Raw genomic sequence first — 27,781 nt, forward strand, 5'->3', positions numbered from 1 at the left:
CGGGGGGTCGGGCGCCCCCTCCCTTCTATACTTCGCCCCTGGTACTGGGTACCGCTACCGAATTCTTTTTGGTACCGGTACCCACTTTTTTTTCATTTTCAGTATCGTACTTTCGGTATCGGTAGCGGTTCGGTACGGTACCGGTAAAATACCAAATTTTACCTTCAAATACCGGTACGGTACTGTACCGTGCCGAATATTTTGGTACCGATACCGGAACCCATTTTTGGCAAATTTGCGTATCCGTATTTTCGGTACGGTATCACGCTCGTCCCTAATGAGAACTAGGCCTTCTAAAAGGTTTTTCTAAAAAAAGAATTTCTCAAAAATTAAAAAAAAATGCCGCACGCACATATTTACATGAGGTGTAAAATAAAATTTATCGTCGTAACAAAATTTGCATCAACGCTTAAACAAAACTTACATCGAGCAAAACTACCAACTTGACATTTTTTTTGTTTTTTTTACAGATTTGTTTATAATATTTTCATCTATGTTTATGCAAATAATTGAGGCCTAACTCGCGCGGGAAGTAGTTCTTATGGATCTCACAACTCGTGGTGGTTCTTAATTGAACCGAAGCCTCTCTCTCTCTCTCTCTCTCTCTCTCTCTATATATATATATATATATATATATATATATATATACATACATACATAGAGGCAGGTTAATGTACAATGGCTCTTATTGTACAAAATGTACGCGATCATCCCGGCTGTACGATCTGGTGCGAATTCACTCCTGAACATGCGATTTGTGCTGAAAAAATCAACATGCGAAATTGCTTTATATACCAGCATGCGATTTCATCAAGAATACCAACATGTGATTTCCAACATGTTTTTTTATAGCATGCGATTTGGCAATCGCGTACGATAAGCCCTATTGTACGTTACACTTTTTCTATATAAATATGGGGCTCGGTTCAAAGTAGAGCAACCACGAGTTGTGAGAACCGTGAGAACTTTTTCTTCCCGCGCGAGTTCGACCAAATTTTTTTTGCACAAACATAGATGAAAATATTATTAACACATCTGTAAAAAAAGTAGAAAAAGTTGTCGAGTCGGTAGTTTTGACTGATGCAAGTTTTTTTACGCGTTGGTGTAAATTTTGTACGAAGATAAATATTTTTTTACGCCTCATGTAAATGTGGGTATGCGGCATTTTTTTAAATATCTTTTTTGCTGAAACAAGTGATTTTTTTAAGACTTTTGACAAAAAAAATTCGGAAAAACTTTTTGGATGGTCTAGTTCTCACGGTTCTCACAACTCAAGGTGGTTCTTATTTTAACTCATCGCTATATATATACATATATATATATATATATATATGTATATATATATATAGGGGGCTGCTAGAATGAGAACCACCCCGAGTTGTAAGAACCGCGAGAACTACACCCCACGGAGCGCCGTTCGCCATGATTTTTTTTTTACAAGTAGATGTGTGTATTATAAACACAACCGTAAAAAATCATGGCGAACGGCGCTCCGTGGGGTGTAGTTTTTTACACCACAAGTTTGGTGTTTTTTAATTTTTTTTCTTTTTTCTTTTTTTTTCCACCAAACTTGTGGTGTAAAAAACTACACCCCACGGAGCGCCGTTCGCCATGATTTTTTACGGCTGTGTTTATAATATACACATCTACTTGTAAAAAAAAAATCATGGCGAACGGCGCTCCGTGGGGTGTAGTTCTCGCGGTTCTTACAACTCGAGGTGGTTCTCATTCTAGCGGCTCCCTATATATATATATATATATATATATATATATATATATATATATATATATAGAGTTAGGATCGTGTGAGAAACAGTGAAGCACTGTGCTAATTGAGAAACTTGAGAAGTATTATGGACCACACATTTTCTCTAAGCTTTTCGTAATATACACATATGTATAGTTGAAAATTGACTATATACATATGTGTATATTACGAAAAGCTTAGCGAAATGTGTGTTACAGAATGCTTCTCAAGTTTCTCAAATAGGGTGAACTTCCCTAAGGATCTCTACCATATATACATTTTTTTTTTTTTGCATTTATTTGTTTAGGGAAAATGTGTAATACAGAATACTTCTCAAATTTCTCAATTAGCTTACTACTTCTCACATGATTCTAATCCTATATATATATTTTAAAATTTTTGTGGGACTCCTGAGGTTTTTGACCCTAACTCGTTGCTCACCCAGTCCTTGCTAAGGCCTAGCTATGCCCTTGAGGACCAAAGACTTTATTAATCTAGTTTTGTATTTTTTAAACGACAAATTCATGCACTTATGAATTATACTCTTATATCTACACCTTTGTCTATTATAGGACTAGAACTCTCACCACTTATGATGAAAACCACTATGAACATTGTCATGAATATCATTTTATTATCGGTGGATTTACTAAGATCAAAGTGAAAGTATAACATATTAATACATGTTAGGAAGTGTAGGGTTCATAGTTATTTGAAACTATTGTAATTTTAAGAACCAACGGATCAGGAGGTCCAATGGGTTACGTTACCCCATCCTCGGTGAGGGATCAGGAGCAACAACACCCTAGGTGCGATCCAAGAGGCAAGGGCAACTTGGTTTATTTTTTTATTTTTTTTTTGAACGGCAAATTTGGATCACTGACGGACCACTGGAGTATCATCGTGCCACCAGCCGAACCACCCGATCATATCCATCTCCACTAGGCAATAATGCCTATACACCAATTCAGGAGGAAACCCAATAAATCTGGGAAAACCCCCTCTTCGTGGGAATCGAACCCATGACCTAATGGTCATAAGCCTTATCCCACCACCAAGATACCACTTGGTTTATTAGTGGCAAGTGATGGATTGTAGCAAGTTACTACCAATCAACATGAAGTGACAATTGGTAACTAGTTTTTTTAACAACAATTTTAAATCACTGAGTGACCACTGGAGTATTATCGTGCAACAGCGGAACCACCAGATCATATCCATCTCCACTAGTTATTTATTAATAACACCTTATAACAGCTTGTGCATCCTGGCATGTTCATCCGAGTAACTTTTTTTTTTGAACGGCAAATTTGGATCACTGACGGACTACTGGAGTATCATCGTGCCACCAGCAGAATGACCCGATCATATCCATCTCCACTAGGCAATAATGCCTATACACCAATTCAGGAGGAAACCTAATAAATTTGGGAAAAACCCCTTTATGGGAATTGAACCCATGACCTAATGGTCATAAGCCTTAGCCCACCACCAAGATACCATTTTCTATAGGTTTTATTTTGAGGGTTTTCAACTTATGTTACCGAATAATTGCCGATATTAGACAAATAGTTAATTATGATTAGTTAGAGGGTGTAGATGTAAATATATTCCTTATATATTCCTGTAACCTATTCTGATTATACAACAATCGAATACAATACGTCTTTACCAAGTTTATCTTGGTATCAGAGCCAAGAATCCCTAACCCTAGCTGCCGACTTCCTTCTTCATCGGCTACAGCCGATCGCCCTCTTCTTCCACCCTAAATTGATCATCGGCAATCCTCAAACATGTCAACCGATATTATTGCCTTCACTCAAGTCGAGAAAACTGCACACAATTCTCACAAGTTCGGTTTCACATTGTCACCAACAAATTATGGCTTCTGGAAACTCATGATTCAACCGTTCCTCGTTACTAATGGCCTGTTCGGATACATTGATGGTTCAATTCCTTGCCCTCCATCTGTGATCGCAGCTTCTGGAAAAGAAAAAGAGGCACCTGCATCATCCACTGTGAACCCTAATTATGCTGCATGGCTTGCAAACGATGCTCATGTACGTATGCTTCTTCTCTCTACAATCTCAGAGGCTGCTTTTCAACATGTACAAGGTACAACTTCACGTGACCTTTGGCTTTCCCTTGAACGTGCTTATGCCCCACACACCTCGTCTCGGGAATTTACGTTAAAAACACAATTGTTGAAGATTCAAATGAAAGGGGATGAATCCTCTGCTGCTTATTTGGCCAGAGCACATGAATATGCTACTGCTCTTGCCAATATCGGCCAGCCAATGCCGGAAAAGGATATTATCATGCTTGTTGTTGCAGGTCTTCGTGAAGAATACAATGGAGTCAAACAAAATCTCCTTGCTAGAGAATTTACAGCCGTCTTTTCAGAGCTTCCTGGTCTTCTTGCTGATCACGAGTTCCTGATTAAGAAACACGTTCCTGATGTTTCTCCGGCTCAGGCTTTTACGGCTACTACAGCAGCCCAACCCTCTCCAGCATCAAATGACACTATTCAAGCTCTTCAACAGATTGCTGGACGTCTTGGTTTTCAGCTACAACCAACCACTGGTTTGTCTCCGGCTCCTACGCCACAACCCTTTTACACAAACAGATCGGGTCCTAACAATCGGGGCCGCGGGGGTCGTGGTCGTGGAGGCCGGGGCGGCAACAATCGCTCACAGGTGAACAACAACCGCAATCAAGGTCAGTTTAGTTGGGCTTCAAATCAGAATACAGTTTATGGCACTTGCAACAGGTGTGGTATTGGTCACTTGCCATCTCAGTGTCCAAACCGGGATCCGTCTACCATCAGATCACGACAGCCTTCAGCTAACTATGCTGATTTTCGTTCCCAATCTGACACACCTGCTTGGCTCAATGACACAGGTTCCAACAATCATGTAGCACCAGACATGTCGGGTTTTGACTCAGCTACGCCTTACTTTGGTGAGGATAATCTGCGCGTTGGTGATGGTAAATCTCTGCCCATTTTACACATTGGTTCGGCCAAAATTTTTTCACCCTCACGAACCTTTCATCTTAAAGATGTCCTTCATGTTCCAAAAATCAAACGGCACCTTCTTTCTGTTCAAAAATTTTGTCATGATAATAATGTTTATTTTGAATTTCACTCTACTTTCTTTGCTGTGAAGGACAAGTCTACACACACTACCCTCCTCACGGGTCCAAGTGACGGTGGTCTTTATACTATCCGGTTTCCCTCTGCTCAACCACTTCCCAGAGTTGCTTTCTCCACGTATCGGGCTTCGACAACCACATGGCATCAACGCCTTGGACATCCACATTCTCAACTGTTTAGTTCTATGCTTTCTAGCTTTCATTTACCTGTTTCAGACAAGAATTTTGACTTTAATTGTTCTTCTTGTTTAGTTGGAAAATCTTCCAAACTCCATTTGTTATCTTCGGATTATCACAGTTCTCATGTACTTGAATTAGTTTTTTGTGATGTTTGGGGGCCTTCGGGTGTTTCCTCTTTTGATGGTCATAACTATTTTCTCTTATGTGTTGATCATTTTTCCAAATACATGTGGTTGTTTCCTCTAAAACGGAAATCTGAGGTTTTCGAAACCTTTAAACGTTTTGTTACCATGGCCGAGAGACAATTTTCCACCAAGGTAAAATCCGTACAAACAGATTGGGGAGGGGAGTTTCGTAATCTTTCCTCCTTCTTTGCCTCCATTGGCATCATTCATCGTCTCTCCTGTCCGCACACTAGCGAACAGAATGGAACAGTTGAGAGACGTCACCGCCATGTTGTTGAAACGGGGCTCACTCTCATGGCTCAAGCTCATGTTCCACAACGGTTTTGGCACTTTGCCTATGACACTGCCGTGTATCTCATTAACCGAATGCCCTCTCGCAATAACTCCAACATATCTCCTTTCGAGCACCTTTTTAAACATAAGCCTGATTTTTCCTTCCTTCGTGTCTTTGGCTGTTTGTGCTTTCCTTATCTTCATCCATACAACCCACACAAGATGGATCTTCGATCCACTCCTTGTATCTTTCTTGGCTACAGCACCTCTCATCATGGGTATCGGTGCTTTGATCCTGAATCTGATCGTATTTATATTGCCCGTCATGTTCGATTCATTGAACATGTTTTTCCGTTTTCAAAACAAACTTCAAACACTTCCCCGGTACCCGACCCCACTCCCTATGTCTCGGCCTATCCTACACCCGATCTCTCTACAACTACACAACCTACCCCGCCACCACAATCATCCCCAACACTCAACTCACCACCACAACCTCCCGATTCTACACCACCGTCGTCCAATCAACCCACTTCTACACCACCTACACCACCACCGCCCCCACCACCACCACCGCCGCCTCCTGCCTACACTTACTCACGAAAGTCCACTCGCTCTTCCACCACCTCGGCCTTTGATCAATATTCTACAAACAAAGCTGCTCCTATCCCTCCATCATCTACTACTCCACCGCCACCTTCTTCCACCACCACTAGAACCCGTCCACCAAATCTTCGTTCCAACCCTAAGCAAACGAAGCCTTACAATGCCTCTTTCCACACCTCCACTGTCGAATCCGAACCTACTACTTTTACCGTCGCTAATGCAGACCCAAACTGGCGTAAGGCTATGGCTGAGGAGTACTCGTCTCTTGTGCGTCATGGTACTTGGACTCTTGTAAAAAAAGTAGAAAAAGTTGTCGAGTCGGTAGTTTTGACTGATGCAAGTTTTTTTACGCGTTGGTGTAAATTTTGTACGAAGATAAATATTTTTTTACGCCTCATGTAAATGTGGGTATGCGGCATTTTTTTAAATATCTTTTTTGCTGAAACAAGTGATTTTTTTAAGACTTTTGACAAAAAAATTCGGAAAAACTTTTTGGATGGTCTAGTTCTCACGGTTCTCACAACTCAAGGTGGTTCTTATTTTAACTCATCGCTATATATATACATATATATATATATGTATATATATATATATATATAGAGTTAGGATCGTGTGAGAAATAGTGAAGCACTGTGCTAATTGAGAAACTTGAGAAGTATTATGGACCACACATTTTCTCTAAGCTTTTCGTAATATACACATATGTATAGTTGAAAATTGACTATATACATATGTGTATAATTCTAGATTTGACAATATACATATATATAGTCAATTTTAAACTATACATATGTGTATATTACGAAAAGCTTAGCGAAATGTGTGTTACAGAATGCTTCTCAAGTTTCTCAAATAGGGTGAACTTCCCTAAGGATCTCTACCATATATACATTTTTTTTTTGCATTTATTTGTTTAGGGAAAATGTGTAATACAGAATACTTCTCAAATTTCTCAATTAGCTTACTACTTCTCACATGATTCTAATCCTATATATATATATTTTAAAATTTTTGTGGGACTCCTGAGGTTTTTGACCCTAACTCGTTGCTCACCCAGTCCTTGCTAAGGCCTAGCTATGCCCTTGAGGACCAAAGACTTTATTAATCAAGTTTTGTATTTTTTAAACGACAAATTCATGCACTTATGAATTATACTCTTATATCTACACCTTTGTCTATTATAGGACTAAAACTCTCACCACTTAAGATGAAAACCACTATGAACATTGTCATGAATATCATTTTATTATCGGTGGATTTACTAAGATCAAAGTGAAAGTATAACATATTAATACATGTTAGGAAGTGTAGGGTTCATAGTTATTTGAAACTATTGTAATTTTAAGAACCAACGGATCAGGAGGTCCAATGGGTTGCGTTACCCCATCCTCGGTGAGGGATCAGGAGCAACAACACCCTAGGTGCGATCCAAGAGGCAAGGGCAACTTGGTTTATTTATTTTTTTTTTTTGAACGGTAAATTTGGATCACTGACGGACCACTGGAGTATCATCGTGCCACCAGCCGAACCACCCGATCATATCCATCTCCACTAGGCAATAATGCCTATACACCAATTCAGGAGGAAACCCAATAAATCTGCGAAAACCCCCTCTTTGTGGGAATCGAACCCATGACCTAATGGTCATAAGCCTTATCCCACCACCAAGATACCACTTGGTTTATTAGTGGCAAGTGATGGATTGTAGCAAGTTACTACCAATCAACATGAAGTGACAATTGGTAACTAGTTTTTTTAACAACAATTTTAAATCACTGAGTGACCACTGGAGTATTATCGTGCAACAGCGGAACCACCAGATCATATCCATCTCCACTAGTTATTTATTAATAACACCTTATAACAGCTTGTGCATCCTGGCATGTTCATCCGAGTAACTTTTTTTTTTGAACGGCAAATTTGGATCACTGACGGACTACTGGAGTATCATCGTGCCACCAGCAGAATGACCCGATCATATCCATCTCCACTAGGCAATAATGCCTATACACCAATTCAGGAGGAAACCTAATAAATTTAGGAAAAACCCCTTTATAGGAATTGAACCCATGACCTAATGGTCATAAGCCTTAGCCCACCACCAAGATACCATTTTCTATAGGTTTTATTTTGAGGGTTTTCAACTTATGTTACCGAATAATTGCCGACAACTACAATTATCAACCGCCAGTTGAAACATTAATTATGACAGTTTTCTACCTATATATAGAAAGCCTTTGTCTAATTTTGTTAAACTTATTTGTATTTCTCTTTGAATTATTTAGTTAAAGTTTTTAGAGTACGGTCGAAATATTTCAATTTAAAAGTGATTTAAATAGATAATAAGACATTTAGGCTCTACAAATTATAAAACCTATATGTGTATCTTTTAGATGTATGCTAGGACCACATCTCTTCGTGATAATTAAAATAAAAGTGTAGTTTTGTATATGATACAGTAGCAAATATAAAATGAAACTTGCCGTACGCCTCTTTGGCATTGATATCGATAGGTTGTAAACTCTGAATTATTCTCCCGAAATAATTAATACAACTCTTAATAAATTATGTGTTTTCACGTTGCATGAGAAGACACTCTCCAAATTGGATGTCTCTGATTACATCACATCAAGCAGCAATATGGCTATATAAACACCAAACACATGATTTTCTCTTGTACAAACGAAATCACATTATTTGTTGAATTGTCTTTTCCATAGTTTGAACTTTTCTCGGCGTTTCGGCTCTATGCAGATATCAATGGCGAAAGCACGCCACACAAAAGGAAAACTGATCACCATTCTTAGCATCGACGGGGGAGGTATTAGAGGAATCATTCCTGGCACTATACTTGCTTCACTCGAATCTCAACTTCAGGTATATGTTTATCATTACCTAAGGAAAAAAAATGGTAAGCCAAAACCGTACTATAGTGTAAGCTATCATAAGTTTTTCTTCTATACCATTTATAAATAAGGGGTCTAACTCATTTTTTCCTAAAGAACTCATATTTTAAATATAAAAATCCATCAAATTCTAGTGACTGGTGGGTCATCGGTATATGTTTATCATGTTACCTAAGGAAAAAAATGGTGAGCCAAAACCGTATAGTGTAAGCTATCATAAGTATCTCTTCTATACCATTTATAAATAAAGGGTCCAACTCATTTTTTCCTAAAGAACTCACATTTTAAATATAAAAATCCACCAAATTCTAGTGACTGGTGGGTCATCGGACACTCTTAACCACCCCTGGTTACACCACCGTGAAACGCCAGACTTCTACATTTCACTCATGTAACGATGCATAACGAAATATATGTGATGATCGTGTAGGAACTGGATGGAAACGATGTAAGACTTGCAGATTACTTCGACGTCATTGCAGGAACAAGCACCGGCGGTCTTTTGACATCCATGTTAACCGCTCCAGACGAAAACAATCGACCTCTCTACACAGCCAAAGATATTGTACCGTTCTATATGGAACATGGCCCAAAAATATTTCCACAACAATGGTTAACCTATGACGGATTTTAAATTGTGCTAATTAATTCATCTAATGTTATAACTTTGTGGTAATACAATCTAACAAGGTTTTAATTTACATTTATAGGGGTATATGGGGATCAATCATCAAGACCGTTAAAAGGCTATTTGGACCAAAGTACAATGGAAAGTATCTTCGGAAGATAATTAGGGAGAAACTAGGAAACACTCGTTTGAACGATACCTTAACCAATGTTGTCATCCCTACGTTCGATATCCAACGTCTACAACCTACCATTTTCTCAACTTACGAGGTCTCAATCTCAAAAACTTTGAATATAACATGCTCTAATGACAATATTATTGAATTATGTACTAGCTTTAACAACCTTAGATCTATGTCGTTTTTCTTATATAGTACTGAAACTTGTGCGGTAATGAATGTTATATGAGCTTACAGGCGGAAGTTAATCCATGCTACAATGCTAAGTTATCAGATATATGCATTTCTACTTCAGCAGCTCCAACTTATTTCCCATCCTATTATTTCAAGAACAACGATGATGGTGGAAATGATCAAGAATATAATCTAATTGATGGTGGTGTTGCTGCTAATAATCCGGTATATTATAGATACATATATAGAACACAAAATTATCGTGAGAACAAAAAACAAACCTAAATCGTTTAAGGGTAGTGGTTAGGTTCAATTGGCAAATGCATTAGAGTTAATGTGTTGCTACTCTTGAGAAGTGTTCAAGTCCTGGAGAAGAAGACGGATTTTAAAATTTTATTTTATCAAATATTCGTTTTTCTAAAGTAAGGTTATTTCTTACATAACAAAAATATGTATGTTATATACATATAAACCATTGAAGTAATTTGTTCACTTGTTCTTTTAATTTTTAAATGTTACCTACATGTGTGTTTATATGTAGATAACATAATCTACACATTCATAGATAAATTAAATATTTTCATATTTTTTTTTCTTAATCTTAAGGAAAGATACATGAACATAAATGATTTGCTTATATTTTAAAAGATTTTAATATTGAAAAATACATGATTTATTTTGTTCGTTTTGTTATAACGAAAAACAATTTGTATATAAGTTTTGTTTTTGATTGTTGGAAACGTACGGATATACTTCTTTTTATGAGGAAATAGAAACTGAGACTATTGAAATTTATGTTCTTATTATTTCATTGAGAAAAGAGATGATCTCATTTTTCATTATGTTAGATGCTCATTGCAATAAGTGAAGTAACAAAACAAGTTTCTAGAGAAGATCCAGAATTCTTTCCGGTTAACCCTGTGGATTATGGTCGCTTCCTCATGATCTCAATCGGCACCGGTGCACCAAAAGAATCGAAACCATACAACGCGAAAATGGCATCTAAATGGGGTCTTTTAGGTTGGCTGCTCCACAACGGTTCTAACCCTATCATCGATGTATTCACTCATGCAAGCGGAGATATGGTCGACGGCCATGTTTCAGTTTTCTTTCAAGCAGTTCATTCCCAACAAAACTACCTTCGAATTCAAGTAATATTTAAGTATTTTTCTAAAAGCTATAATTTATAAAATAATTGAGTTAATATTCTTAAGCAGGTTGTCAGGAACAAGACTTGCACTTCTATGTGTTTTCGACTTTACAGAAATATCTTGTACTTCTAGTCGGTTCTCTACCTTGTAAGAAAATTCGACAAGCCAGCTCCATATAGTTTTTACCAAACTAAAGAGTTTGCTAGCTTGCCTCCGAAGGTAGCGAACCGCATTTAGAAGTTCCAGAAAACACCTAAAAGTACAAGACTCGTTTCTAAACCACATACAAACACAAAATAACCGATGAATTTAACCAGGAAGATACATTAAGCGGTGATGAAGCATTAGTGGATGTTGCAACGAAAGAGAACATGCTGAAACTCGAAGAAATTGGTCAAAACCTACTAGCAAAGCCTGCTTCAAGAGTTAATCTAAAGACTGGGTTGTCTGAGCCGATGGGAAATGGTCAGACCAATGCCCAAGCTCTTAAACGGTCAGTAGATTTTAGTTTGAATTATGCACGAAAACTCTTGGTAAATTATATCATCTTACAACTAATAATCTAATACAATTATATTCACACATACATGTAGATTTGCAAAATTGCTTTCGGAAGAGAAGAAGCAGCGATCACTGAAAACACCTTCAAAGTCATACAATGGTTTCACTTAGAAGTTTCCAAACTCCTGATATAATAGATGATAAAAAACACGCTTAAACACACATGCATGTATAATAGCTAAAGCAATAATATACATGTAAATAATTATTAGGTCTGGTATGGCTTGCTATTTCTTTTGTATTTTCTACAATGATAATATGTTTGTTTTGTAATTATAAAGCATTTATGGTTTGATCATAGACTTTGATTCTATGTGATGTGTTGTATCAACAGTTCATGTGTGTTAATTTGATGTAATCTAAGACTATATGGAAGGGGGCATGAAAGTCTAACGTTATTCGACATGTGGCTACCACGTTAGCGCACGTCAAAAAAGTGGTGTGGTGCAAAAAAGGTAGGAGCGGGAGCATCATAGTTAGTGTCGTTTTTTATAAAAAATAATAAACATCAACAATTAAAATATACCAAAAATCCACCCATCAATCAAGAGCCTCCACCACCCAAAACTCTCAGCCCTCATCACCACACCATTTAACGCCACCCAAAGGGGTGGTGTTCCCAGCGTGGAAAAGCTACCACGGTCACACCACTTTTCCACGCCCACACTGTGTGGTCTAAACATGAGAGGAATTGAATCTATGTAAAATGCAAAATAAAAGATCTATGTAAAGTGGCTTAAGTTTTAAAGTGTCTATTACATCCAAATAAGGGATGTAAATGACTATTAACTCAAAACTTATAAAATAATTCAAATGCTTCATCTTTTGACTACCACAGGTATATTAATACAATTCTATGATAGCCATCGAGGTTAATAAACAATTAAAAGCTTTTTTACTTATAAATTTTAAAGGGCCTGAAATAAAAGTGAGTCAAATACCTTGTTTTTATGCTCACTCGAAAGAAAGGGAGACCTAGATGGCAAAGAATCAGAGATTTTAGTTTTATAATAAGATCATTCGTAAGACTAAGACGTATATATAATGTGGTGTGATAAATATACCCAACATAAAGATTAATATACCCAAAAATCAAATTTAGTAATGATTAACTACTTTATTATATTATTTTATTATAAAGTTAAAAATAATAATTATGTTTTATTATAAAGTCAAAAGTAATAATCATGTTTTTTATCTTATTTTATTTTATAATACTTTTGTTTCTTTTTTATATTTTGTTATACTATTATTAGTATTAATATCAGTATTAATAAATAAATAATCAAGACACTTTATTATAAATACGAAAGTGAAAAAGTTAATCATAAATAAATAACGAGTCTCTAATAAAACAGTAAACGTTTAAATATTAAAACAATTAATCACCTAGATCGACAAAACCACTTTCACGACGATAAAGCTTGGTATGTAATTCTAGATGCCACCTATACATGGTCTCCCATCCAGCCGCAGACATGCTAATGTTGCGAAAATTCCAATAAGGCGTGATTGTAGGCATCGAGTACCCTCCTTGTAATTCCACTTTGACCGGCGCTCTAAACAATGAGAAAAAGTAAATAGGAAGACTCTCAAGAACCGCTTTGATAAGAGAATTATCAAAGCGGAAAAAATTAAATGGAAAGAAAATGAAAAAAACGATTAAAAAAAGGAAACATTAAATGGAAAGAAAATGAAATATAGTTGCTTTATGGAGGATGTATTCTTTTTGAATAACTGTCTCTCCAAGTATTAGTCATATATAAATGTTGCAAGAGAGCTTTTAGGGAGGATGTATTCGAGTGAAGCCAACTTGTTCAGTTATTCGAGTGAAGCCAACTTGTTACTTATTCGAGTGAAGCCAACTTGTGTTATTTTTTACTTGTATGCGTTGTACACAATTATTGTATATAATTGAGTGGAGTCAAGCTTAATTCGAAGCATTGGGTTGGTTAATACCATTCTGGCCTCCATTACTAATATTACAAAAAATTTAGTACGTATAACTTAAATCCAAGCTTAAAAATATCACTAAATGAAATTGAGCATGTATAATATATAAACCAGGAGATTTTCACAGATAAAATACATTAAATAAAATTAAAAAAAAAATATCACTAAATCAAGTTGGCTTCACTAAGAATTGAAATAGAAAGAAAACTGAAAAACGATAAAAAAAGAAAAAATTAAATGGAAAGAAAATGAAATAAAGTTGCTTTATAGAAAATTGTTCTATTAAAGTTGGTTTGTGAAAAAAAGTTGAAAAGTTGCCTGAAATAACTTGACTTGTGGGGAAAAATAAAAAAAAGTTTTTTTTGGGTGTATTTAACAACACCCTATATAATACTTAGGGTGTACGGGGCGCATTCGGGGAAGCGATCGGTGAAGCCTTTCCCCGATCGGGAACACCGCCGCCATCCCCGCGGGGTCCCGAATCGGGGTGGCTTTTGGGTGTGGGCTTGCCGAATGATTTTGCACATTGATCGAGAATTGACCGTTGGTAAACGGTCGGATTTATAAAAAAAAAAAAATCAATTTTTTTTAAACAATATATATACTAACCAATCTTAATTCATTTTTTTACCACATTCACAACAAACCCACACCAAAATTCTCAAATTTATATCTTTCAAACACAAAATGGATTCCAAGTTCCCGTTTCTTTCTACCATACCCGACTTTCCCGACGATGGAGATGCGTCGTCAAGCGATAGTAGCTTAGTTTTCTTCCAAAATATCATCCAGCAAGCGGAGCTACTAGACACGGCATCGTCTAGTAAAAAAAATTATGTCCGTCGGGATCGTGTGGGGGGCCACGAGACACTCATGGCCGATTATTTCGATGAAAATCCAAAATTTAGTGAAGATACTTTTCGTCACAGGTTTCGTATGTCCAAGTCGTTGTTCCTAAAAATTGTTAGTGACGTGGAAGCGTATGACGAGTGGTTTCAAGAAGGCTTAGACGGGAGAATGAAGAAAAGCTTTTACTAATCTTTTTTTAATTTATAAAACATGCATTATTTTAGAATAAAAAAAAAAAACAACTCCCCTAATAGGTGAGTGCCGCCATCAAAAAGGGGTATTAGGGGAGTGTATTAGGGGAGTTGACGTGGCTTGATCTGATTGGTTATGTGTAAGATGGGGGACTCACCTGTTAGGTGAGCACCCCTTACACCCTTAATCACAAGAATGTAAGAAGGGGTTGCTAATATGATACATGACTAGATGCGTATGTAATTTGGTAAAAACGAACCATGCACCGCTCATAACATTATAGATGGTACGAAAATTCAGAAGCCAATATGACAAAAGCAGAGAGGTCGCAACAAAATAAAATTGTTTCAACAAGATTGAGTTGTTTCTAGTTTTTCATAAGGCAGCATACATCAAAATTTTGTCTTCATACAAAAGTTCAAAAACAGAAACACCATCGATGATCTGATTTTCTTGCTCATAGTCGTTGCTCAAAAAACTTCCACCATCTTCTTGAAGTCATTGTTGAGTTAAAACTCCACTCCTAGCAATTGTGATACTTTTCCTATTACCTGTGGATATAACCTCAGCTGAAACATGGAGAATTCCATTAACATCTATGTTAAAGCAAACCTTGAACTTCTGTTCACCCTTAGGAGCGGCTGGAACATCATGAAGAGTGAATTCGTCAAGAAAGATATTTTCATTAATTTTTCTGCCCTCACCCTGATATACATCTAATAACACAGATACTTGGTTGTCAACACATGTAACATAAACCTCTTCCTTCATAGTTGGTATGCGTGTGTTCCTAGGAATCACAATATTCATATCATCCACACGAATTCCGAATCCAAGAGAAAGAGGGGTCACATCTAACAGAATCAAATCTTGTACCTTTTGGTTTCCACAACCACTTAAGTTTGCAGCCAACACTGCAGCACCATAAGCAACAGCTTCGTCGGCGTTACTGCTCTTGCAAAGTGGTTTCCCATCAAAAAACTCCATCAGCATTTGTTGTAGTTTAGGAATCCGAGTCGACCCACCAACAATAACCACATCATCAACATCACTCTTGTGCATATTTCCATCACGCAAACAATTTTCCACGCGCTTCATGCACATGTTGAAAAAACCAGCATTTATCTCCTCAAATTTTGCCCTGCTGAACCTTGTTTTGAAATCATGTCCCTCATACAAGAACTCAATGTTAATCGGTGTTTGAGTTGTTGATGACAATTCCCTCTTTGCTTTCTCACAAGCAATCTTCAACCTCATCATTGCTTTTGCATTCTCACTCACATTCTTCTCTTGTTTATTCTTAAATAGTTGAACACAATGTTTTACCATCAACTTGTCAAAAGTTTCACCTCCCAAGTAAGTATCACCACCCACCGCTTTAACAGCAATGGCTCCATCCTTGGTGATATTAAGAAGAGACACATCAAAAGTTCCTCCACCCAAATCAAATATCAAAACATTTTTCTCTTCTGGACAGTTTATGTCAGCACTCCTATCTAAACCATAAGCAATTGCGGCTGACGTTGGCTCATTGATCAAGCGCATGACGTTAAGGCCCGCCAACACACCAGCATCCATGGTTGCCTGGCGCTGCTTATCACTAAAATACGCAGGAACAGTGATCACTACATCAGTAACTGTTGTTCCAAGAAATGCTTCAGCAGCCTCTTTCAAATTTTTTAAAATCATTGAAGATATTTCTTCTGTTGAAAACTTCTTTTCTAAGGACTCGTGTTCAAATACAATGATTGGATTCTCCCCAGACCCTTCAATAACCTTAAACGGTCTTGTGTCAATGTCTTTTTGCACTATACCATCACTGAATCTAGCTCCCATTAAACGTTTAACATCTGAATATTATTATTTTAAACAACAAAAAGTTTAAAAATGTCATCAAATATAATAATGAATACTACACACATGAAATGGCTAGAGTTCAATAATACTTATTGATCAAATGAAACTTACCAAAAACAGTGTTTTTAGGATTCCAGATGCTTTGGTTTTTAGCGGCTTCCCCTACTAGCATTTCTATTGCATCCCATGCAAGGCATGACGGAGTAATTTTGTTACCTTGTTCATTAGGGATGATCTCGACACGATTGTGCTTATCGAACCAGGCTGCAACACATGAATATGTTGTTCCAAGATCAATACCAATTGCAGTTTTCCTGGTCATCTTCAAACTTGTAAAAACTTGTAAGACTATCCGCATCAGTGAAAGGCTATCCTTTCTACAAACAGTCTAATCAGCATGCCACATCAGCTTTTCACTTATTCTTCCCACAAACACTTTTTACCCACAACAATAACATATATATCCTTCCCACAAACAACCTTATTATAATTATTTTATTAAATTTAAACTAAATAAAAAAAAGAAAGGACCCACCATTCCCCCATTCTTCACTATTCTTCCCCAAGAATCCTTAAGAATAAACACCCTCCATGTCATCCTCTACAACACTCAATAATCCATCCCTCTCACAAATGCCCTCCACATAGGTCAAGAATCACCTACAAACATCTTTGATGTCGATAGTCTGAAAGCACATGAATATAAATAAGTTGTGATCAAATATTAAATCTACAGGAAAAACCAAGGGACACCTTGGAAAATGAAACAACTCTTCGGTTCCGTCTTTTTTCAGTGAACCGTTCACACAGAAATTAAATAAATAGTTTTCTTTATCTTTTTGTACAACCTTTTAATTATTCCAACTCTTTTGTAAAATCCTTTTCGGTTAGTTTTTTTTTTAAATTTATTTCGTATATTTTTTTACAACCTTTTAATTATTTCAACTCTTTTGTAAAATCCTTTTCGGTTAGTTTTTTTTTTTTTTTTAATATATTTGATTTTCGAACTTTTATTTCATGTAACTGGGTTTATTCAAATAGACCTAAATTCAAAGCCAATTCGAGTAAGCTTGTTTGAAAAACCGTTTATCTATATTATATCTATATTATACATTATACAATCTATATAATATATCTCCTCTGTACTAAAAGGTAATTTCCCCTTGAAATTTTAATATGGCAGACGAAGGTTATGCCTTATTCCCTATTCTTTCATCCTCTTCTCTCAATTTTGCCCCCCCCCCCTCAATTACGCCCACAGTGAAGTCTACACCTGAATAACATTGCTAAGATGGCTCAAAAGCGTCAGTGCAATTACTACTACAATCGGTCACATCATTGAAATCAATTCTTCACCCTGGACTATTGGATGGCAACAACCCTAATTCTCCCCGGTGAAGAAGACGAACCGTACAAACGAGTAAGTTTTCATCCATTTATATCCAGTTTCATTAGTTTGTTATAAAGGAGGGTGAGGTGTGAGGTTTCCCTTCACCGCCATTGCCTTCACCGTCATTGCCAACCCCACTGCCACCGTCGATGGTTGTTGTTTGCGGACTGATTGAAGATGAACCGAGGCAAGATTATTCAACACATTCGGCGGACCACAGGTATGAGTTTTCAATTTTGAGTTGGGAAACACAAGGGTTTTAATTATCATATCGAGTCCCAGTTTCGATTGGTAACTATTAATGACCGGCGACGGGTTGTTGTTGTTAGGATCGAACGCTCTCACACAATCTGCCACAATCAAGAACACAAAGGATATACGTGGTTCGGTCTAAACTGACCTACGTCCATGGGTAACTAGGAGTTTATAATACTTGGAGAGGTACAGGAATTACAATACATATGAATCTCTTATATAGAGATTAAAGAAAGAGAAAGAAGTAAAATAAAACAAGATCCGTGAATAATGGCCCCTGCCCCTTATCCTCTAATCCTGTAATCAGAGAAGCTTGTCTGATGTCCACTAGATCAAGTGGCTTCATACTCAACAATCTCTCACTTGAAGCCACGGGATAATGTTCACCTGTGCTTCAACTGTGCATCTGCATTTCTGTAAAAACCTTTTGATCTTAGCCCCTTCCTAGTTACCCGACCTTTTCTTCAATTATCCCGAAGGCCCGTTGAAGCTTTCATTAGCTTCAACACATCAGTCATGGCTAAGTCTGCCCCAGACCCATTCTCTATCTCCACCGGCTCCCACTGACACGAACTGCCAGATTCTGAGAAAACCTGAGAACTAACACTCTCCATCATAAGCAGGTAATTCACTGGAGAGACTTTCACCGCTGGAATACAGGTTCTCTTAACCCACTGTCGTCTGGGAGCTCTGACTGAAGCACTACCTGTGCTCCCACTGCCACGAAAACCCCTGACTGGTTTCTCTGAACCTTTCCTAGCACGTTCAATCTGAATCTGACCTGTGGCTCTGGGTTTGTCTCCTGCAAAACAAACCTTCTTCTGCCCACGAGATTCTGTGAACCGGATCTTGGTATTCTTCTGAACTGGGACGGTTACTCCCTCAGACGGTACACTGACCATATACAGCGAACCCCGTTTATTTCCTCGAGCTATGACTAGGTTTCCCTTTAGAACCTTCCACTGCCCGTTCCTGAACTTAACCTCGTGCCCTTGTTCATCCAACTGCCCAACAGAAATCAACTGTTTCTTCAGACTTGGAATTACCCGGACATCCTTCAAAGTTCATGAACCGACTGGAGTCTTCAGATCTAAGTCACCCATGCTCGTCACATCAAGAACCTCATCGTTCGCCAGTCTTACCTTACAAAAATCACATTCTTTCAGATTTCGCAGTGCTTGTAACGACCGTCTCAATTAATCAAGATTTTAAAAATAAAATACACATTTTAATGCTAAAATGTGACTTTACGAAAACTTTTCATACTAACATTCCCATATGTTTACGACATTTAAAAAAAACATATTTATAAGTGTTTACATAATTCACTTATAACTAAACAAATCAAGATTTGACGCGGAAGCTTCATTTAACGTGTGTTCGGTTCTTGCTCGTCGCTTGATCTTCACCCGGGACTCTCGACATTCACCTATGATCAAAACCAACTTAAAAGTCAGTTTTGATAGTTAAATAACAAGTACTACAAGGTAATTGGGTCAAATAATCAAGATAAACAAAATAAACAAGAATTTCAAGAATGTAGTCCGTCGTCGCGCGCGACGGCAAACCCTTCTGGCCATGGCGCGACGCCACGGCCTCATTTTGACAGAATGTTCGCATCAGTTGTTGCATATTCCCAGCCAAGCTTGATTTTACGAAAACGAGCATAACTCTTTCGTTATTGATCCGATTTACACGATTCTTTTTCCTACGTGATCGTAATTTAATTCTCCATCACATGGAGTTAAAATCCGACATCTGGATTAAATAAATTTGAGATTTTTAAGCCTTCGACTTATTATCTTTTTACTAAATTTTGACCCGTCTATGTGTTTATCAAACAAACATGTTTGTTCGACCCCCATTTTTCACAAACCCTTTATCTCCAACATTGTCTATCATATAAGGTTCCAGCCACGGGTTCCTACGCATTATTTACCCATTTTACTTATAATCTTACTTTGACCCATTAAGGGTTTTTATGTCCTTTTAAGCATAAATCACACCCATTTCTCGTATGCCTCATAATTTCAACCATTCATATTGATTGGGCTTCCACCACAACTATGATTGTGGTGGATTTAAAGTAATAGACTATTTATTCCGAGTTTTTACCTCTCAAATGTGTTTTACGGCAAGACACATTTAGGGCATTCAACCCTTGAAAGTTTATGCATTCAGATTTTATACGCATCTAAGGATTATAAAATCATAATAATAATTTCTAAACAACCTCTAAAGGTTGTTTTACCCGGTTTACCCATCAAGGGCTTTATGGTCATTTTTAATCCTTCATTTTGCAATGAAAGACTTCACTAAATATTCGACCTTACTGCACTTTTAACTATAAAGTCATATAAGCGTACCTGGCCCGGGTCAACAAATAGACCCGATTTACATCTCGCTTTAATTATCACACAATCTATGGCGACGCAATTATCCGATTTGCTAATTGCTCCTGTTAACATAAGACTCGACAACCACATTAGTCGATATTGTCATATGGTGTTATCACCACCATTCGACCCGTTTGGCCTATATGCCGAACGTTTGCTATTTAATCAAAAACATGGTTTTTGATTTCCAATTCATACATCCATCCCATCCCGGATTTTATTACCAAATCCTTTTTCTCTTAAATCTTTTTCTCACAAATTCAACCCATTTCGGCTTACGCCATGGGTATCCTTTTAACTTCGATTTACATTAGTCAACACTTGACTAATTTCCATTTTTACCCTTTTTCCTCATTATTAGATTACACTACAAGATATTCTTAACGGAAATCCGTATTTTTGATGTTATCGTTATCGCATTCATAACGTATAAAATAAACAAGTATTCTACATAAGTGTGTAAGTTTCACTTACCTCGCATCCCGAATACGCTTTTCTTCTCGTGCTTGATTCGTTTGACCGCTTCTTTCCCAAGCCTCCACCTAGCTCGTTAGGCGTCAAAATATTGTCAACATTTACAAGGTGGTTATACTAGTCATTAGCAATCGTGACCATTCCACCCTACTTGTTCTCTATGTCGAAACTACCATTCGACTTCATCATTGGTTAGATTAACTTATCAAAAGTTAATTACTTTCAATCACACGGTTTACACAATTGAGTCTAATTCAACATGATGTTTAGAACCTTTGTCACTTCATATTAGGCATAGTTGCCATGTCATTCAAATATGCGTTTCACCCCAAATTTCAACACTTTAGTTCTCATTTAGGCATTTTAATGAACACCTAATGTGCATAATTTTACATATTTACTAACTAGTTCATAACTAGTTATTTTCACCAAGATTTACATCAAAAAATCAAACCTCTATGTCTTGTGTTCATGAACTACACCTAGAACTTATATCATAACATCAATATTCATCAATTTAACATTCTAATCTGAGTGTTCATCATATTATCATAAAACCCACTTAACACATAATAGGGTAATTATCAAATCCCTAGTTTTGACAACAATTCATCAAGTTTTCAACAAGGGTTTGTTTCTAAACGAAAATTTCATCACAATAACACTCATAGATTCAACATTCATTCCAGAATTTCGATTATGATTGTTCATCATAATCTCAAAGTATCACCAAATCATAAAATTCAACATACCTTGTGATCCCCACGACTAGGTGATCATTGATATGTGTTCATGCATTGATTTGGGATTTGAATTGAGTTTCAATTTGTTAATTTTGTGATGAACTAGGGTTTACTCCATTGGGAGCTCTGCTCCTGATAATATACACACACACACACGCACTAGTGTGTGTGTAGTGTTTTGTTTTTAATAAATAAGTTTCGAATCTTCCATTTTTAGCCCCTCTAGTTTGTAACTTTATAAAAAGGGTTATTACCCATGTTTTCTTCATTGTTTTAAGACACCTTTTTAACTAGGTTAATATTCCTAGCTACTTGGTGAATTCAGGAAAATTATGACTTGATTTAATTTAAGTCCCGTTAATTCGGGCCTCTTATAAACGCATTTCCTTAAAAGCTTTTATTCACGTTGTAGTTAATATTAGGATTATTTATTTTAATCATAATATTTACCGGGTTACTTTTACCACTAACGGTACTTTACCCGTCTTTTAGAATTAACGGGGTTTGATTACCAAACCCGTTTTGGGGTGTTACAAGTCTACCCCTTAAAGAGGTTTCGTCCCCGAAACCTTTCTTACATAGTTCTTTAGGTTTTACTCTACGGACTTAGTTTCGGCAACTACTTGTTAGGATCCGAGGCTCTCATGATTGTGCTTGTTTGTGATGTTTGAACAAATCAAATAGATATGAGCAGTTTTAAGTTCAGCGGAAATGGATAACAAACTTTGTAAACACAATCAAAGGAGAATATAGTTTGATAAACAATTGCTTTTTCATAGAGTCGAAAGATTACATTAAAAGCAAAAGGTTACAATGCAAGCTTACAGACTAAAGCTCCCCCTCAGCCTGATACTCCAGGGTTGGTTGCACAAGATGAAAGGATTGAATTGAGGAGAAGAACTCACTCAAAACGAATCAAATATAACAGTATAGAGTACTGTCATATTTATAGGCAAACCAAACTACTGATGTACCTCAGCTGACGTCACCATGATAGTGACATCTAACAGCCTAACAACCTATAAACACTGATCTATACAAAACTACTGATGTCTAACAACTGATTGATAATACAATTGATGTGTGTAAAATGCAACATATAAAACACATCAATTAAGGCATAAAACTAACCCTTTTTAAGTACTAATGTTGGAAAAATAGTGTTTTTGTCTTCCTTTTGTATTTTCAGGATGAAATGAGCTCAAAATCACAAAAGAAGCAAAAAGACTACTAATTCTACCATAAATACAAGAAAAAGGAACAAAAGTGGATTGCCCGGACCCTCAACGGCACCTCCCAAGGCAAAAGAGAAGAAACAGAGTCTGAACACGCCCCGTGTCCAGCGAACACGGGGGCGTGCCCAGGAAGCAGCAGAAAAGACAAACCAGTAGAAGCTTCCATTGCCCACCACGGGGCCGTGTCCAGCGAGCACGGGGGCGTGGTGAAAGTACAGCAGGCGCATTAATTGTAATTCGCAATTACAATTAATGAGGAGAGAGAGTGTCAGGCGGGCACGGGGCCGTGTCCAGCGGACACGGGGCCGTGTCCAGCCTTCTGTTCAGCCTATAAATAGAGGAGCTTGGCTTCATTCTCTCTCATCCCTTGGCACACCACCTCTCTCACACCTCATCCACCACCCACCACCACCATAACACCATCATCCACCACCATCATCCATTGTCCATCGTAGAGTGTGCGAGTCGTCTCGGGATCCAAGATTGATCGTAAGAGTTCTTGACAATCAAGGCCATGTTTGCCTAAGTCTCTTACATCACTTGGTGAAGACAAGTGTTTAGTATAATACTTTTTATTTTTAATCTTTTGCACTTTTTATTTGGTTTTGTATTAATGACTTTAATAACTAGTTACTTATGTTGAAGGTGATCTTTCCTTATCGTTTGTCCGTGGTGTCTTGGCATTATTTTACTGTCTATATAAAATAAAAGATTTTCACCATTCATATCTCCACGGTCTATATGGAGGTATGTTGGCTACCTGGTCGGGGGTTAAGGGAACGGTTTGGTAAGGGTCTTGCCCTTGTTCAGCGTTTAGAGGTCCTGCTTGGGACCTGGGTCAAATTTAGTAGGATCTCCTTCAATGCCCATAGGTATTGGATGGCGGGGATCCAAACTCTTTGACCCCCTCATAAGTTAACTACTATTAATACTATAACCCGGCTATTTAGGACTGTATCCCTGCTGACTCAGACTACTTAGCCGAGGGTAAAGTCACCGCCAAAAGCGGGGCCTACCATAATTTGCATTAATAACTTAATTCATTATCTTTCAATAATCCGACCCTTTAGGACTGTATCCTTGCTGACTCAAACTACTGGGTTGAGGGTAACGTCGCCTTCAAAAGAGGGGCCTACTACAATAACTAAGATAATCTCTTAAACAAGTGCAAAAGTGCGAAAATAATCAAAGGTTATACTAATACACGTGTCGGATCCAAGTGATTCATCTTGTCTATCTGTTTTTATTTTATTTTTATTTTTAGCATTTAGTTAGTTTTTATTTTTCTTAGTTTAAAACATTTTTCTAACTTTTTGATTTGATTAGACGTTGAGGATAAACCGGTACTAAAAGCTCTTGTGTCCTTGGACGACCTCGGTATCTTACCAACACTATACTACGTCCACGATGGGTGCACTTGCCCATATGTGTGTTTAGTGTTAGTGAATATCGTGTTTTATAAATTTAAAACTTGGCTAAAAGTGTAAAAAGGGCTTAAATATACATCTAAAAACATAACACACTTTACGCACATCAACAATACAAAACAAGTCTAACACTGTTCACGTTCCACTGTTGTAGCCTAAGCACTGATTACTTGAACATCAGTGCTTTCTTCAAAAGGTGATCAGTCTTTGAATGAGCAGTGCTTGGATCTTCAGCAGTACTTAAGAGACAACAGTAGATAGAGCTCAGCGTTTGCCTTTTAGCAGTCTTTAGTTGTTTCATCAGTGTTTGGTTCATCAGTTATTCTTCTGAGCAGTGTTTAGAGTGTATCAGCAGATAGGTAACCACTGTCAAGGGGAGAGCTTAGTGTAAACATCTGCTTATTGTGAATCCACTGTTCTGATCCAGTTTTGGCTTTAATTATCTGTTCCTCTGATAGGGTTCAATCCCAACAATCTCCCCCTGGAACAGATAATGCCAAAACTCTTCATTATTGTGGACATTTATTGCCTCATTAACAGTTCCCTTATCTGTCCTTTAAATTGTAGTTCAAAGTCAAGGGCATCTGTGTCTTCATCATCCCTGCTAAGTGGAAGATCAAGGAGATCCTGCAAATCTTCAAGACTCAGGCCAAGAGCTTGTTCCCTTGATATTTTCTCCACTTCTCCCCCAGACCTGAGCAAAGTCAATACGCAAGTCTGTTTGTCAGTTTCCCACTTTTGTATTTTTGAGCCTGGTGGGTTTCTTGGGAGATGTTTATTAGCAGAGGTATTTGGTGAGGCTGGCCTATTCATAACTGGCTGACCAGTATTTGCAGTTTGATCCAAACCAAGAGTTTCTATGATCATTTTCTTTATGCCTTCTTTTACAAGGTCATCTCCTTTTATCATCTCTTGGATGGTTTCAGCTCCCAACTGTTTGTGTGTCCTTCTTTTATAGATGGCAGCACCAGTTGGAGCAGTGGCTCTCCTGATTTGCAGCTTTGATGGTCTTTTTGAAACCTCAGCTTCAGGATAGTCAGGCTTTTGAGGAACTTTTGGATCTTTCTTTCTTAATTCCTCCAACCTTTTGTAGGTGATCCTGACCACATCTTCTTTCCATCTAGCAATTTGTCTTTTGTTTCCATATTCAGCAGCAACCAGTTCTTCTTTCATTCTTTTCAGTTCTACCTGTTTGTCAGGTACATTCTTTCTAAACTTTGCCCAGTCAGAAGGAGTGTGAGCGACTTTCCTTTTTATCATGTCTTGAATTCTTGCTGCTTCATTTTCAAGCCAGGAACAGTCCACTCTTTGTACATGTATCTCTCTCCTTTGTACTTCTTGTGAGCCATGATGCTTTCAATGTAGTCTTTCTTCAAAGTTTCAGCTGCTCTTTCTGAAATTTGTTGACTGACATTTTTGGCAAATTGTTCTAAGGAACTGACTTGTGTGAGCAGATATTGATAGTTTCTAGAAATTTCTTTGTCAGATTTCCCTTGTGTGCTTCTTTTTGAGATATCCTCTGCTTGCTTGGCCTTGATCTTCAAATATTCATCAACATTTTTAGGCCAGGGATATCCTCTTATTGATGGCAAACTCCTTTTGGCAGGGTCATCCTCATAGTAAAAAGATTTTATTTCTTCTCTAACAGCTGCTAGTTCAAGAGGAAACTGAACAACTGCAGGAGGTAAGGGCTTGTGCATTCGAACTGAAGAGAGAGTAACTGGTTTTGGTATTGTGACAAGAGCTAAAGATTTTGAAGATGTTTGAGATGGTGAAGTGTCATCATCTTTGAGAATTAGCCTTCTCCTCTTTGTTTGAGGAGGGGCTGATGATGTTTTGGATGGAACAGTGGTGGTGGATGTAGTGGCAGTGATTTGTGATTGACTAACAGTTGTTGAAACAACTGGTGTTCCAACCACTGTTGTCTTTACAGCAGATGTTGTAACAATTGCTGTCTTCTGCCTTTTGGCAGGAGGTGATTTTGTTTTTAGTGGTGATGGTGATAAGGTAGTGGATGTAGTGTGTGTTGAAGTGGTATGTGTTGAAGTGGGAGCAGATGTTGAAACCACTGAAGTACCAACAGTAGTGGGTACAACAGGAGTTACAACAGCTGTTTTAGGTGGTGGTTTTGGAACAGACTTTGAACGTCTGGTTTGAATGGATTTGGGTAGCCTTACTCTTCTTGTAGGCTTCTTCTTTTCATCAACAAGATTTTCATCATCTTTTGACCCTGAAGTACCCTGATCCGGATAATTCACCCTGGCTTTCCTTTTGGCCTCTCTATCCCTTTTTACACTTGCAACTGCTTCTGCCAGTGCATTTGTGGTCACAACAATTTTCTTGCTTCCATCTGGCAAAGGGATCTGTTTGGTCATGTTTGCATTTTCTGGTTCAATGAAGAGACCATCCTCGATTCCCTTCTTTTTCCACTCCTGAATTTTCTCCCCCTTTTTGGCATTATCTGGGGGAAGTTGATCAATGAAGAGAACTATTGGAGGAGCAGTGCCAGTGGTGTGCAGGATCTGAGTTTTGAGAGCCTTTAGATCAGCCTGAGTGTTCTTGAACCTTGACTCCATTGCATTTCTCAGCTGTTGAACATGTTTTTCATGTTGCTGATCTACTATTTGTGCTTGATGATGGAGAAAAGGTTGAAATAGATTCCAGAGCTCATTTGTAGCAGGTGCCTGTTGTGGAGCAGGTGCTTGAGGTGGAACAGCAGTGGATTGCATCTTTTGAGTTTTCAACACCTGCTGTAGCATGTTTTTAAGATCTGCAACAGATGTATCCAACTTTTCAATTTGTTCCGTCAAATCCTGATATTTTAAATCATCACCCAATTTAATGGGATCATCTGATTTCCCACTAACAGTGGTTTTATCAGTGGTAGAGGTAGGGAGTATACTCCAAACATTAACCACTGATGCCCCTTTTTCTTGGTACTGGGGTCTTCTCCCTTCAACACTTGACAACCTTTTGATGTTGCCAGTAGGATAAATAAATCCACAGGTGGTTGGCAGAGGTGCTATAAAAGGAATTGCCTCCAATGAAGTCTTATTGATGTAACCACTGTCCAACTGTAAACCAGTGGGTTCAACTGTCACGACCCCCGACCCCATCCTGGCCGGAATCGGAAGCCGTGAGCAGTCCAGTGGTACCGGTGATTATTTTGAAAAACATTGCAGCAGAAATTTCATCAGGACCGTGAGTTAGGAAAAATATCAGAGTTTAGAAACACCGGATTTTATTTAAATAGATGGAATAAATTCCA

The 27,781-nt window shown here is 37.7% G+C and overlaps 4 protein-coding genes across 4 annotated transcripts; 2 read left to right on the plus strand and 2 right to left on the minus strand.

The window, feature by feature from the left end:
• Positions 1-5,760: 5,760 nt before the first annotated feature.
• On the plus strand, positions 5,761-7,420 carry LOC118492175 (leucine-rich repeat extensin-like protein 3). Its single transcript, XM_035989994.1, has 2 exons — positions 5,761-6,421; positions 7,329-7,420. Exons 1-2 carry the CDS (start codon positions 5,761-5,763, stop codon positions 7,418-7,420), a joined length of 753 nt encoding a protein of 250 aa, XP_035845887.1.
• A 1,389-nt stretch (positions 7,421-8,809) lies between these two features.
• On the plus strand, positions 8,810-12,015 carry LOC110912843 (patatin-like protein 3). The gene is made up of 7 exons (XM_022157657.2): positions 8,810-9,021; positions 9,481-9,662; positions 9,761-9,947; positions 10,094-10,255; positions 10,879-11,181; positions 11,499-11,674; positions 11,775-12,015. The coding sequence occupies exons 1-7, from the start codon at positions 8,893-8,895 to the stop codon at positions 11,851-11,853; spliced, it is 1,218 nt and encodes a 405-aa protein (XP_022013349.1). The 5' UTR covers positions 8,810-8,892; the 3' UTR covers positions 11,854-12,015.
• A 3,219-nt stretch (positions 12,016-15,234) lies between these two features.
• On the minus strand, positions 15,235-16,065 carry LOC118492176 (heat shock cognate 70 kDa protein-like). The gene has a single exon (XM_035989995.1). It carries the CDS (start codon positions 16,063-16,065, stop codon positions 15,235-15,237), a length of 831 nt encoding a protein of 276 aa, XP_035845888.1.
• Positions 16,066-16,099: 34 nt separating this feature from the next.
• LOC110914450 (heat shock cognate 70 kDa protein) lies at positions 16,100-16,915 on the minus strand. Its single transcript, XM_035989996.1, has 3 exons — positions 16,705-16,915; positions 16,157-16,586; positions 16,100-16,112 (listed from the first exon to the last, which is right to left on the minus strand). Exons 1-3 carry the CDS (start codon positions 16,913-16,915, stop codon positions 16,100-16,102), a joined length of 654 nt encoding a protein of 217 aa, XP_035845889.1.
• Between the last annotated feature and the right edge of the window lie 10,866 nt (positions 16,916-27,781).

The sequence above is a fragment of the Helianthus annuus genome, chromosome 5, assembly GCF_002127325.2.
Source record: "Helianthus annuus cultivar XRQ/B chromosome 5, HanXRQr2.0-SUNRISE, whole genome shotgun sequence".
NCBI lineage: Eukaryota > Viridiplantae > Streptophyta > Magnoliopsida > Asterales > Asteraceae > Helianthus > Helianthus annuus.